The sequence below is a fragment of the Theropithecus gelada genome, chromosome 10, assembly GCF_003255815.1.
Source record: "Theropithecus gelada isolate Dixy chromosome 10, Tgel_1.0, whole genome shotgun sequence".
Classification (NCBI taxonomy): Eukaryota; Metazoa; Chordata; class Mammalia; order Primates; family Cercopithecidae; genus Theropithecus; species Theropithecus gelada.
The window spans coordinates 20494125-20506528 of NC_037678.1; the positions used below are offsets into that span (position 1 = coordinate 20494125).

A 12404-nucleotide genomic window follows, 5' to 3' on the forward strand; every position below is an offset into this window, starting at 1 on the left:
GCTGTTAACTCATTGGTAATGTGGATGTCTTTGGCCCTCTCTGAGCCTCAGTTTCCTCAATGAAAAAGGAGGAGATTGGATTAGTGATTTTCAGACATTTTATTTTAAGAAACAAAACCTTTCTTCATACCAGATCTTACTTTTAAATCTAATAAAGCTTTAAATGGGTCTGGAGGCTCCCTCTCCCTGATGGCCCCACAGAACAGTATGAAAACCGTGGAAGTAGATGATCTAAGGTCCCTTCCACCTCTAAACATCAGGAATTCATGTACCCTGCCTCTGGAAGACAGAGTGACCCCCCTCACTGTCCCCTCCTCACTAACAGCCCCTAAGAGGCTGAGCTGATTTATGATTTATACTCTGCACCTAAGACACTGGATTACAGCGCTGGCAGGAGAACCACAGTGACAACCCAAATCCAGGTGCTCAGCAACTGTTTATGGGTGAAAATGACGGATTTATTCAACTTAAATGTTCATCGAGGCTACAGCAGAATCAATGCTGTTACAATAGGCAAGCACTACTGTCAGCAGCAACATACTGTTTATTTCTTCAACAGCATCTGAGCCTCATGGGTTATGTTTTCATTAAAAAAAAATCTTATAAGCCAGTTGGGAAGCTGTTAAAGGCCAATTTTAAATGCCAATGTAAAACAAATTTCACTGAAAATACAATTCAAATACAACTGCTATGAGCACTGTAAGAAAAGCTGACTAGTAACCTAGATATGATAGAAAAGACCTTAAATGGTAAATAAAAGGATAGCAGCATTTAAAAACCTGGTAACTCGCATTTCAGAAGATGCCCTTCCCCTGCCCAGAACTTCATGCCTGTGAACACCTGCCTAGCCTAGGAGAGGCCTGTTCAAGCAGGGAGGCAACTGGTATCTGCACAGAGCATGCAGCAGATGAACTCTACAACAGCCGAGAGGAACGAGGCTTCAGTGCAGTTGTGTGCTGGGGACAGCAGGACTCGTGTTTAAGTGTCAGAGGCTTAGACGGGTCAGCTCTGAATTAGAAGTCTCTCACATATCTGGTCCTGCCCTTGAGAAATCTTTTTTTTTTTTTTTTTTTTTTTTTTGAGACGGAGTCTTGCTCTGTCACCCAGGCTGGAGTGCAGTGGCCGGATCTCAGCTCACTGCAAGCTCCTCCTCTCGGGTTCACGCCATTCTCCTGCCTCAGCCTCCCAAGTAGCTGGGACTACAGGCACCCGCCACTTCGCCCGGCTAGTTTTTTTTTGTATTTTTTAGTAGAGATGGGGTTTCACCGTGTTAGCCAGGATGGTCTCGATCTCCTGACCTCGTGATCCACCCGTCTCGGCCTCCCAAAGTGCTGGGATTACAGGCTTGAGCCACCGCACCCGGCCGAGAAATCTTATCAGAAACCTCAACTTAGAACAACTTTCTTGAAAATGTGACTAGAAATTAAACAGCTGGGACTCCTGCCACGTTATACAAAACTCCAAATGGATAGTCACTTTGCTCCACAGCCCAGGGCCCACTTTCAATTCTGCTGTTAGCCCTCACCTCATGCAATCAGGTGGATACAGCTGCAGTCCTCGGGACAGGTCACTTGAACGGGGAGCAGCTAAATGAAATCCTGCAACAGCACCTTCAAATCAGCCCTCATTCTTAAAAGATCAACAGAGGTCAGGGCTAGAGTTAACTTCAACAGGCATGGGATGATCTCCTAGCCTCATGTGCAAGCAGCCAAGTATATCAGGATATACCCTTAATTCTCATCTTGATGTTTTTTAACAGCCAGAGATCATTTAACAGGTCCTCCAGCACCTTCTGTTCATTCTCCTTTAGATCTACCACAGTAACATTCTAACTCATAGAATATTCTTTGCTAACATGAAAAGAGTTAGCATATAAGCAAACTAGAGGAAAACTTTTCTGCACCCCCTCATAGAGAATCTCAGTGGATTAAGGCAGCTGTAACTTGTTTTGGACTGCAGTTACTGAGGCCAATGTATAGAAGAAAGGTAACTAGAGTGCCAGGATAGGAAAGTTCTGAGATGAAGACAACCTGGCAGCTCAAAGTGAGTTTGTGCCCTGTTGCTTCAGACCAAATTCCCCCTACAGCCTGAAGCAAGCTGGCCTTACCCACAGAGATCTCCCTTTCTCCATATGCAGCCACCTCTCTCAGGGCAATTCCTTGCCTTGGATCCTCACTGCACCTGCCTCACCAGCATCTTGGCTCTTCATCTTCCTACCATCAGAGAAGTTTTCTATTTAGGAGCTCATAACGGCCTTGCTGGGCCGTGCCAGTGTTTTAATTTGCTGGGGGCTAGCCCACAGGAACAATAGTGGCTGTGTGTAGACACGCTGGCCATAGCACACACTCATGTTTTTCACAATTTCATCTGAATACACAGACTGGGCTCCCTGGCGGAGTGAGGGTGGCTGAGATGGCACCTTCTCCTTCCACAGAAGAATTATTTCTTGTTTTCAAATGCCTGCTGGGTGGCACTTACAGCTTTCATACTAGAACCAGCTTAGCTGGCTTTATGTGTTTGTGTACTTTAGGTAGAAGGTACATTCAGAAAGTGACCCTAGAGAGACTGCCCCAAAAAGTGAAGGCCTCTGGGGAGCTCTGAGCAGGCCACTCTCTGGATCCTAGCCAACTCACCACAGATGCTGGGCTGGTGACTCTGGAGCCAGGCAACCCTCAATACCAACCTTCCCGAGGGAGGAACAGCAGAATATATCTCACCCACAGACCCATGTGATGGAAGGGATGCCCAACAGCGCTGTAGGGGATAGAAAAATCTCTGTGAAGAGCAAGAACTAGTACTGAAGTGACTAGATGCCACAGCCCTGCTGTAAGAGCTAAGGAGCAGAGGTTCCTCTGTGTGGAGAGGGTGGGAAGGAGACCTCTAGTTGACTGCATAACCCAATCACATCTAATTCCATTTCTGTCCCCAGTTCTCTCTGCCCACCCATAGTCTATCCTTCAAGAACAACAGGCAGAAGCATTTTCTCACCCCTACCCCACACCTCCTTCCACTCCCCCACCGAAGGGGCCAGAGTACTGGCTGCCCTGAAATCAGAGCAGCAGCTAAAAATGGAGCCTAGAGGCGAGAGGTAGTTGTAATGACTACTGATGTGCCACTCTTCAGAGGAGGAGGAACAGCTGCCAGGTCAGACGCCTGACTGCTTTGCCCTCTTTTAGCCTGGGAGATTTTAGGAGCAAAATCACTGAGGAAATGCGTTCAGTGCTTGGACATCATGGTGAGGCTCCTTGCCAAGGTCTAGAGACGGAAGGCTATCTGTAGCTTTCCTTTGCCAAAGGTCAGTTTCCCAGCAGGCCCTCAAACACTTCTGTGTGAGAGGGAAAAGGGATGAAGAGGGGATAAACCACAGGGCGAAGAATTAGGAAGTGTTAGCAAATGCTACCATGTGGAACACTCAACTTTATTCACTTTATTTATATATTTAACAATTCTAAAGTATTTACTTCTTGCTTTGACAAAAAATGAAAAATATAGGAGCACTGACTCCTCTTTAGGAGAAAAGGGTTATATGTACAGCTATGGAGAGTTACGGTTCCTCCTTTAACAAAGGAAAATATTAATAAAAAAGTGCTTCATTGATCAAAAAAGAGCTAAGAGCTGCAAGCATTTATTCACACTGTACATCAGACCCAAGAAACCCGTATCATAACCTCTTGGCACCTGTAACTGGGAACTGCACAATCTTCAATTAGACCAACTTTTCCCCTACCTGCACAACCAGATGACACAGAATGTGGTAAAGAACTACACCCTGTTTCACCACACACAAACTCTGAGCAACCTGTTGCCACTGGAAGTCAGAGACGTGCTCATATGCTCTGGGCTTTGCCTGAACTGAGAACACCAGGGAAGCCTTCTGGGCCACGCCGTAACACACCCAGGCACGCACAGAAGCCACCTTCCTGAGACACAGCTTGCCCTTGGTCAGGGAACTGCTACCAAAGGAGAAGAGCAATACAGGGCAAGGCCAGAGCTTAAGCATTCCCTGACCTTACCCCTAGTCCTCACCATGATCCACCCTGTCACCAGTTAGCAGCTTTCAGCAGAGCCAAGCATGGCCTCCCCAAGAGGGAGGGCAGGCACAAAACATGGATGCCAAAATTACAAAGAATGCACTCTTCTCCAACCTTCCCCACACCCACCTCCACATATATTCTTGATTTAAGGCTGTTTTTGGACCATATCAAAGCTCACTGAGGAAAGGTGCCCCAAATCTCCTCAAGGCTATGTCACTTCTCTAAGGAACCCTACAAAGTCACCAAGTGGCCCTTCACTGCTGGATAGCAGCCAGACAAGTGCCCACTCAGACAGCCAGGAGTGGGGAAGGGGGACTGCTCAGCCCTTCTTCCTGTTCCAAGAAGAGAAGGAGAAAGGCTGATTGTATGAGGACCTGCTCCCTTTTCCAGGGGCTTGTAACTCTAAAGGCTGATTCTACCCCTTAAAGGGAAGATCCATGATTGGTTTGGTTTGGGAATGGGGGATTTCTGGAACCCTGAGTCTGGATTTCCCTGTGCTGGCTGAGGAAGAGATTGTTTAAGGGACCAGGCCCCAGAATGGGGACCCAGGTGTATCTGGGCTCAGGGCAGGCTTTGACCTTGAGTGCATAACTATTTTGGCCAGTCTGTACTCATGCCTGAGGGTGGGAAGTGCTACACAGCCTGGCCCAGGGAAGCAGCCCCCTGAAAGCAAAGGGGGCCCAAGATAATCTGGGTCAAGTTAAAAATGGAATCCCACGGGGGATAACATGATGGCTACCCAACTCTCAGCCCCTCGCCTGCCTCAAAGGAGCATCCACTTTCCTTTCCCAAAGAGGGGCCTAAGGGGATGCCATTTACCGTGTGCCCCTCCCTCCAAACATCAGCCTCATTTATCCATCTGTGAGAGGACTGGCTCAGCTCCTTGCAGGAGGGAGATGATGCCCAGGGCAGTGCTCTTGGGGAATATGCTTCCAGCCTCCCCAGCAGCAAAGGGTTCCCAACCAGCTCTGATGTGGCGGTGGCGTGAGGAATGGTTGTATGTTAGCACTGGCTTTCTTCCCTGCTCACGGTCTCAGATCCCCATACTCCTGGCTCTGACCACCATCCTCCCACCCAGGAGAAACAAGCCATCCCTCGGTGTCACCTGACAGCAGGCAGCTCGGCAGTTACAGCAGGCCTGGCAACCCCTGGTCTTCCATCAAAAAAAAATTAAGACAACCAAGGGAGAGTTTCCTTTTTTGAAGGCAAAGAAAGAGGATGGAAAAGGTAGGGAGAGAGTGGTAAGGACAGGAAATAAAAATCAATCTACAATCCAGTGGTGCATCCCAAATTTCTGTCACTCTGTACAGGTGGTTCCATGCCCCCATTCCAAAGTGCACGGGCCTCTTGGTCTGCCCAGGCTGTGTGGGCCTGTCATAGGAACAGCAGCTTGGCCACTGCCCACCCAGGTCACTGAGCTTCAGTTGGAAGTGGCAGCAATGGGCTTATCCAGTTCAAGGTCAATGCTGGAGCTCGTGGGACGTAGGCTGCTATAGCAAGACTTGCATACTCGACTGGGTTCAAAGAGCTGCTGGCTGGGAACTGGAACCTTCTGGTTACAACAACTGGAGCAGAATACGTTCCCACAATTCCTTGAGATGAGAAGAAACAGAACAATGTTAGTTTTGGCCAGCAGGTATGCGGTAGGGAAACCAACTTCAAAAGACAAAGTTTGCTGTGTGTAATTTGCATGTGCTGGAGCTCCTTGAGATCAAATCCTTTCATCTCTCTAGCCCAGGAACAAGCTGGGTAGGGAAGGTGTCCCTACCTAGCAGAGTCACATGTCATTTTCACTTTAGGGCCAAGGATACTTGGCTGCCTCACCACTGACTCAAGGGTACCAGGTATACAGAAGAATGCTGCTCAAGAGAGATCTGTGAGAATACATAGGCCTAACAATGGGTTAAGTCCTGATCCAGGAAAACCCAGTGGCCACACCAACCTAGTCAATGCTCTCTGTGTAGCTTGTGATCACAAAGGCCAGGCTCCTCAAATGAGAGAAACAACTACCCAGCCTCACTGGGGAGTAAGGAACCTTGCCCAACGGCCACTTCTCCAGAGAATCAAAGGCAGAAACATGGTAGATAGACTGTTGCCATTTTGGACTGCTCTGCTGGCAGCATGCAAAGCCAGGGACAAGCAGCCTGTGATGCATGCTCAGAGGGTGAAAGAGGAGAGATGGGAGGACAAGAACACAGATGAACACACGTGCACACACACCCCCTTATTAGATAGGTGTCAGTCAATTATGGCTCACTCCCCAACCCATGCATCTCCAGGGAAAACCAGAGTTCTACCAGAAGGCCAGAATGCACTCAGGCCCCAGGCCTCCCTCTCCTCCTCCCCTGAAAGCTGGATTCTGAGGCATCTGTGCAGCACAGGCCTGCACCCCCAGACGGATGCCCATCAGAGCCAACAGGAAAGGGAATTGTTTCTGCCCACCTTACAACTCTACTTTTCCTGGGCCCTGAGGTACAAATCAATCCCAATGAGCCTAAGAACAAGAAATCCCAAGAAGCCTGACACAGCCCACCAAAGACTGAGGGAAGGCAGCTTCTTAGCCAGGATCACTAACTTTTCATTTATGCTGTTCGGAATGCAAACCCACTGTTGGATTAAGGATCACTTAGGCACAGGAGGAGAGAAGACTGAAGACCAGTTGGGAACAAAAGAATACCACAAAATGAAAGGGGGGACATGGGGCAATGCAAAGACAGAAAAGAAAAACACAAAATTCATCTTCTAGAATGTTGTAAGTACTTCATAACTAGTTCTAAAAAGCATGAGTCAGCAAAAACCTGTAGTTACACAGAAAAATTTCTGAACGGCTACACTTCTTTAACATCCCTGCTGGAGTTCAGCTCAAAAGCCTGACATGAATTTGATGCTTTTCTTTCTTTTCTTTTCTGAGATGGAGTTTTGCTCTTATTGCCTAGGCTAGAGTGCAATGGCGCGATCTTGGCTCACTGCAACCTCCACCTCCCAGGTTCAGGCGATTTTCCTGCCTCAGCCTTCCAAGAAGCTGGGATTACAGGTATGCACCACCATGCCCGGCTAATTTTGTATTTTTAGTAGAAGTGGAGTTTCACAATGTTGGGCAGGCTGCTCTTGAACTCCTGACTTCAGGTGATCCGCCTACCTCGGTCTCCCAAAGTGCTAGAATTACAGGCGTGAGCCACTGCACCTGGCTGATGCTTTTCTATCTGACTTCTTTCAGAGGACCCTGAAAGACGCTAAGTGGAGTCTTTCCTTAAAGTCTTCCATGCTAAAACAATTCTCTGGAAAGACCACCTCTGTTCAGTCCTGGTCTCTTTAAAAAAAGGTTGGCGGGCGGGGGAAGCAGCAGTGATGCTGTTTGACCTGGAAATTACTAGCATTATTCTGGCATCTCAATGAATCACTGACCCAAAATAAATAGCTCTGAAAACCCAACTGGCTCCCCTACAAGACCAGAAGACAAGAAGCACTACTTCTTGTCACAAGCAAGACGGCCTGGCTGACCTCTGTGATCAGGAGGGGAGCACATGGCTACAGCCTGACCCACCCTTGATGGCCTCTCCTCAGCTGCTTTGAATCCATCCCCTCAAGTCCACGTCTGCCTGCCCGTGCACCCCAGGCCCCAGGCTTCACCCCAGTGAGTGCAGAGAGGGGGAAATGATAAGAGTTAGTGTGGACAAGTTATTGTAGATGTGCAGACATCACAGGCAGGTTGTTGCAAATGCTCACCACGTTTGATCAACACGGTCAGTGTCCCTGCAAGGAGGGGAGAAAAAGCTCAGAAGAGAAGCCAACCAAAGATATCTGGGCTTGGGGTGCAGGGTGGGGAGATACATGTCCTAGAAGCATCATTGCTAGCCAAAGAGGTTGTTCCATTTTCAATCCAGGTTCACTCATGTGGGTGAGCTATGGCACGATTCAGATAAACTTCCAAGAACACTGAACATCCACCAGACGGTCAACACCCTAGCTGGGACAAAGCATCCCTAGTAACTCACTACCCCAACCCAGAAGGAAAAAGAAGTCAGGAACCTTAATGATTGGAAGACTGTCCTCAGCTGTCCCTACTACTGCCCAAGCTATGACTGCTCACCAATGGCACAAGGGAAAACAAGGGTGGGGTCAGGGAGCAGGAAAGGAATAGGAAAATAGTTCCCTCCCTATCACAGGAAAACTGGTTTTGCTCATAGTAGCCATGTTGAATGGGAAGAAATGTTATGCTGAGAATGAGAAATGGTGGTTTCGGTGGTGGCTGTTGTTCCACCAATCTGGGAGACAAAACCAAATGCTACCATTTGCACATTTCAGAATTTAATAGTGATTCCTCTCAATTTCAACAAAGATGCCAAATGCAGTTTTGCAAACACCAATTTCAGAGGCACAGGAAGATAAGACCATTGGTCTGCCTCAGACAGAACACTGAGATGCCCACAACCCTCTACTCTGCAGGCTCTGTGGGCCAACCCTCAGCCTCCACACCCAGCCCACCCTATCATACCCCCTTCAATGGTACCTGCAGTGGTGCTTCCTACTGGCAAGCCAGAAGGCACTGTCACACGCATAGCAGTGGGCGGCCAGGTGGTCAGGAAGCCAACGGGTCATCTGCAAAACAGATGGGGCCAGGTTACTGACAGGAGATGGGTCATCCAGCTGGAGCCAGCAGAGCCATGCTGGGGGCAGCAAGAGTCACAAGGACCTCACTGGCCCCGGTGGCACCAGCCCAGATCTGATGTCAACAGTACAAGAAAGGCGTCCAAATCGTTTCCCTGGAGGGGACTCCAATCTCCCCTGAGATAAAGTAGCAGGCAGCAGCACCCTGGGTCACTGTGAGAGCTGGCAAGGCTCCAGTTCATAGAGGCAATGAAGAGGGAGGGCCAGCTTGCTGAGTCTCCCTGGCTCAGAAATCCTAGGCTTCATGTGGGTTCCCAGGAGCTGAGGTGCCAGAGGCTCAAGCCTAGCTGTGCTGTGAGGTGCTTCCTTGGCCAGGGGTATGGGGTGGGAATGGGGGTGGAGAAGAACCACAAAACAGTTAAATGGATGGCACTCAGAGCAGGGGCTGAGCCTGTACCTCCGTGTCCTGTTTATCCACCTGCTCCCAGCTGGCTTCAGAGAAAATCTCTGTGCTGCAGCGAGACAAACAGTTCTGATCCAGATTGCTTTCCGAGTCGGGGATTGAAGTCTGTTGGCAAACAAACACAGCTGAACAGAATGAACCTCGTCTCCTCCCAAAAGAAGAAAAGGCCTGGTGAAGAAGGGAGCACTGAGGACTCTGGGTGGGGCCGAGTGCTAGGACTGCCGAATCTGCAGATGCATCAGCCATCAAGAACTGGGTGAAGAAGTGCAGTGTGGGCCTGGGCTCAGCTGGGAGACGGATACACAGGTTGTGTGCAGTGACTTTGGAGTGGAAAGACAGGCCTCAGGGTTCCAGAAAGTGAGAGAAGTGACCCAAATGGAATGAGAATTCTGTATGTCAGCTGCTCCAGTGGGCCTGTCAATCCAAACCTGCCTGCCACTTAGTTAAAGATGAGTGCTTTCCAGATGCCCTCCTTTTTTTGGAAGGACTCTCTGGGAACATGAGAAACTATCATTAGCATGAAGGAAAAGCCAAGTCACTCTGAACTGAAAGTCATTGGATGTGCCCGCCTTTAATGCACGCTGACCACTTGAGAGCCAGGCTCACAATTGTACTTGAGCTGCCTGAATCAACTCCACCCAGAGAAGAAAGCATCTCCTTAAGAACCTCCCCTCTGGAACCCCTTTCCAGCCACCAACCTCCATCAGAGCTAACTCCTCAACAGTGCTAGAAACCAGTCCCTTCTCTCCATTTCTACTGCCAGCATCTGTCACAGGGTGGGGTATAAATATTTGTTTAAAAAGAACTGAACCTTCAAAGTCATAGCCTACATCTGGAAGGGCTAATACTTTGCAGTTACTAAGGTAGAACAGGCACTAAAATCTGACAGGAATAACTTGGCATTGCCCTACAGATGTCATTCTGCCCACGGGTTCAAGCTCTTCTGAAGACTTATGATCCTGTGTCTGAGAGATCTGACCAACCATGTAGTGCATGCTAAGTCTCTTCCTCTCCAACGGCCTCAATAGGACATCTGTGGAAAGTAAGCAAAGCAGAAAACAGGCAGGCTGCCATTGCTGTGGCAGAGGCTCATCTCCAGCCTCTCTTAACAGGGCTACTCTGGACCTTTCCAATCCTTATAACAACCTGTACCAATCACCATGCTCTTGGCACAAAAGGCACCCAGCCTTAGTGTGCCCTGTCTCCTTGGGCAGCTATGGAGGAATACCACAGCCTACTCACCACCTCATCCCCAAAGTCTCCATTAAAGTGTAGGGAGCTGGTCAGGTACTGGCTCTCCAGGCGACTCTTCAGCTCCTGGACTTGTTTCTTCAAAGTTTCTACTTCCTGCTGGTGGCCTGACTCAATCTGACGCAGGCGCTGTTGGATTGTGTCCGTGTACACTGACATGCCATCATCATCCAGGTGGCTGCGGGAAGGCTGGTCGGGGCTACTGGTTGCAGATGGCCTCCCTGAGTGGCTATGGAGCCACTTGTGGTGCAAGTTCCTTGAGTGTAAGTGGGCAGAGCTGCAGCTCATAGCAGACAGCTGACGGCTCAGTGAGTCCTTGCTCCTACCAGCCTCCCCATTGGCGAAATGCCCATTGGGTGTGGCGTACATCTGGAGGGTGCTAAGACCTGGGGGCTGCTCTGAAGCCCTGTTTTCAGTCTCTGGGGCACCGTTGCACACAAGCCCCTCTTTACATTCAGCTAAAGGCAAGGCACAAGGGGAACGTGTCAGGCTGAGAGTGCTGCCAGGGGAAGTCCTATGCACCACAGACCCCACTTGGGGCCTCTCAACCAGGCTTGTCTCTGAAGGGCTGGGTTCCATGGTCTGGGGAAGCCTGTCCTTGCCACTATTAACAAGGCAAGGTCTATGATGGACTTGGGGCCCACTTCCTGATTCCACCTTATCTTCCACTAACATGTCTGTAGAACTGTCCACATTTGGTCCTCTGGTCTCAAAAGGGACTTGGGAAGGTAGCAGAGAACATGATTGTGAGGTACCACAGCCAACTTTTGCATCTACTGGGATTGGAAGAACTGCTTCCTCCCTACCCTCTGCCTTCTCTTCTATTCGAAACTGCTCCACAGGGACCTCCAGGGAATCCTCATCCCTCAGGGGGAACTGGAGAGAACTGAGGAGAACACTGAGCCCACCCTGCTGTTCAGAAATACCCTGTGAAAACAGAGGCCGGCTCATGTCCAGATGGCTCCTCAGAGCAGCATCACCCAGTTCTAGGTCTTGGTGAAGTCCAATGGTTGAGGCCTCAGGTGTCTTCCTCCTGCTCTCCTTTTCTAAGAGAGGGTTCTCTTTAAACTCCTGCATCTCAATGCCTGCCCTGTGGGCAGGCTCCTCTACTCCACTCTCCTCTTTGGTGGCCTCCTGCAAGATGTTCTCCATCTGCCCCTCGGCTACTCCAGCTGCAACGGAAAGCTCGGCACCCCCCGGCACTCTGGTGGGCTTCCCTAGGCTGTCGGCAGAAAGGGGATCCTCTCCAGGGCCAGCCAGGCTGCTCAGCTCTAGCGAGCGCCGGTGTTCCTGCCACTTCTCATTCAGGCTGGGGTCGCTGCAGCGCCGGCTGGCTAGAGGCACTGTGTTGTCACAGGCTGTGCTCAGATTGTCATACGATCTAGTCTTTGGTAGCCTACAGGAAAGAAATTTGGGGGAAATGAAAATCTTGGAAGCTGTCTGGAGGGAAGTAGGAGACAATAGGTTTTAACAAGCAGTTGCTTCGTAACTGGGTCCGTTACAGCTACTCATGGAGCTATAGCATCTCTGGAGCGAGGCCCAGACTGCTGGAGCGGCAAAGCTCCGGAATAAGTCCTCCTCCTAGTGTGCAGATTTCCTTTCACCCTCCCCCAACCCCATGCCCCATACATACAAATGAGCTAACAGCAAATGTTTTTTTTTTTTTTTTTTGAGACGGACTCTCACTCTGTCACCCAGGCTGGAGTGCAGTGGCTCAATCTCAGCTCACTACAACCTCCTCCTCCCAGGTTCAAGCGATTCTGCCTCAGCCTCCCAAGTAGCTGGGATTATAGGTACCTGCCACCACGGCCGGCTAATTTTTGTTGTATTTTCAGTAGAGATGGGAGTTTCACCATTTTGGCCAGGCTGGTCTTGAACTCCTTATCCCAGGTGATTTGCCCACTTTGGCCTCCCAAAGTGCTGGGATTACAGGCGTAAGCCACTGTGCCCAGCCTGCAAATGCTATTTCCGAAAGACATTCTTCATGATGCTGCTGTGTTTCTCAGTGGGTGGCAAAGTAGCACTGGTGTTTCTTGATATTACAGTAT

The 12404-nt window shown here is 49.6% G+C and overlaps 1 protein-coding gene across 2 annotated transcripts in view; it reads right to left on the reverse strand.

Annotated features, from left to right (window-relative positions):
• Positions 1-3384: 3384 nt before the first annotated feature.
• The window catches only part of MTMR3 (myotubularin related protein 3), a 142863-nt gene continuing 133843 nt past the window's right edge, over positions 3385-12404 (reverse strand). The window contains exons 17-20 of one of the 2 annotated variants that reach the window (XM_025399068.1): positions 10348-11752; positions 9100-9210; positions 8545-8633; positions 3385-5626 (exon numbers count right to left, since the gene is read on the reverse strand). In XM_025399068.1, coding sequence (XP_025254853.1) covers positions 5455-5626; positions 8545-8633; positions 9100-9210; positions 10348-11752 — 1777 coding nt within the window. In that variant the 3' untranslated portion in view covers positions 3385-5454. The remainder of the gene's footprint in view (positions 5627-8544; positions 8634-9099; positions 9211-10347; positions 11753-12404) is intronic. The other variant, XM_025399069.1, reaches the window with a different exon arrangement.